This window comes from Sinocyclocheilus anshuiensis, unplaced genomic scaffold, assembly GCF_001515605.1.
Source record: "Sinocyclocheilus anshuiensis isolate Anshui unplaced genomic scaffold, SAMN03320099.WGS_v1.1 scaffold6179, whole genome shotgun sequence".
In the NCBI taxonomy this organism is placed as follows: Eukaryota; Metazoa; Chordata; class Actinopteri; order Cypriniformes; family Cyprinidae; genus Sinocyclocheilus; species Sinocyclocheilus anshuiensis.
Genome location: NW_015541153.1, coordinates 940 through 2697, shown reverse-complemented (window position 1 = coordinate 2697; position 1758 = coordinate 940). Strand labels below are relative to the sequence as shown.

Below are 1758 nucleotides of genomic sequence, written 5' to 3'. Positions count from 1 at the left end.
ATACATTCAATAGTTTGTCTTTTCCACCTGGGAGCACACAGACAAGCCCATTACATTTCGAAGGGATAATGTATATGAAAATGTCAGTAAAATAATAGCAATCTATGATCGTAAATACAGAATCAATCGTTCTGACAGTAATTGTGTAAGAATGTAAATCTTTCTGTGGGTCGAATGTAAAGCATCACGTCCAGACAGCAGAAGTGACTGAATCTGTTCAGTTTGATTGACAGGAATCATATATTACACCTAAATATGATGATCCTATTAAAACACTGACTCATTCTCTTCAGAAGTACAGTATTTCTATTAATAATAATGATATTGTGTTATTAGTGTTTGTGTTGATCAGTGTTGTGTGTGATTGTGTTGTAGAGCAGCTGCAGTGTCTCTCAGCTGTATCAGTGCAGTCACTGTGACTCTGACTGACGGAGGTTTTTGTACGACTCTTTATCACTGTGTGAACACACAGCTACTAGGACAGTGTAAACTCATACAGTAATAATCTCCTGTATCTTCAGTCTGGACTCCACTGATGGTCAGAGTGAAATCACTTCCGTAGCTAGTTCCACTGCCACTGAATCTAGATGGAGTTCCTGACTGGAGGCTGTTTATGTCATATATGAGGAGTTTAGGAGCTTCTCCAGGTTTCTGCTGATACCAGGCCAAATCATTAGAGGTTAGTCCTACATCCAGACTACACTCTATTGAAGCTGTTTGACCGAGCTGGACAGTTTTAACTTTAGGCTGAGTCACAGTGATTCCTCTGGATTCCGAATAAAAACAATAAAAATTTAAATCTCACTTATAGCACAATATTGGCATATTAAAATGCTATAAAACAAGAACAGCATAATATTATTGTCAAAAATGATCATCCTACCATGAATAAAAGCTGCAATGGTCCAGATGAGGATGATGATGTTGTTCATTGTTGTTGTTGTGTCTTGTGTGATGATGAAGATTGTGTTCTGTTCTGCTCTCAGTCATGAAGTGTTAAACTCACAGCACTATAAACACTCTCAGAGCACTGAAGCATGTGCTGATAATGCAAAGAAGTGGGCAGGATTTACAATGCTGAAATGTTGTTCGATTAAAACAAACTTGCTCGGTTAGTGTGGTTCATTTTAAGTGTGAAAGCTACCATCCAAACCTTGTTGCACATCAAACAAACAGACAGAGACCCACCTTCTTAGGCCGTGCTGTCACAAGATGTGATCCTAAACGTGACAAAATGCTCAAGCATACCTGGCTCTTGTTATCATAGGAACTATGTTGCTCATTACAGCTCAGTACTGGCGTCAGAACCGTCATCTCCTTGCAGAAGATATCTGTGTGCAAGAGTGTTTTGACTCCTTCACCCATTTCTTGAGCTATTTATTAGTTATAAGCTTGTAAAAGTACTACCATATGAACACACATGCAATGAGCACATGCATGGTCCTTTTTTTGGTCCTGACCAAACTGATCTAGTGTGAACACACAATCAGAAGTTCCTTGTGAATGTAAAAGCCTGGACCTTTATGCTGGAACTTCTCAAGAGTTCTTTCAAGCCATGTATCATGTAGAGGGTTAATTCATTATCAAGATCAACTGTAAATAATAAGAGTAAATAATCTACAAATACAATTGATAGAAGATATCTCCAGGATGCTGGGAATTCAGGAACGTAAAAAAGCAACACATTCTCTATTATTTATATAAGTTTCCTGGAGGATTCTACTAGTGGTGAAGAGGTGATTTTTTTTTTTTTTTTTG

The 1758-nt window shown here is 37.9% G+C and overlaps 1 gene segment (V, D, J or C); it reads right to left on the bottom strand.

The window, feature by feature from the left end:
- Nucleotides 1–453: 453 nt before the first annotated feature.
- Nucleotides 454–1265, bottom strand: LOC107690757 (Ig kappa chain V region K16-167-like). The segment is given in 3 exon segments: nucleotides 454–773; nucleotides 884–969; nucleotides 1249–1265. Coding segments are annotated over 3 exon segments (423 nt in total).
- Between the last annotated feature and the right edge of the window lie 493 nt (nucleotides 1266–1758).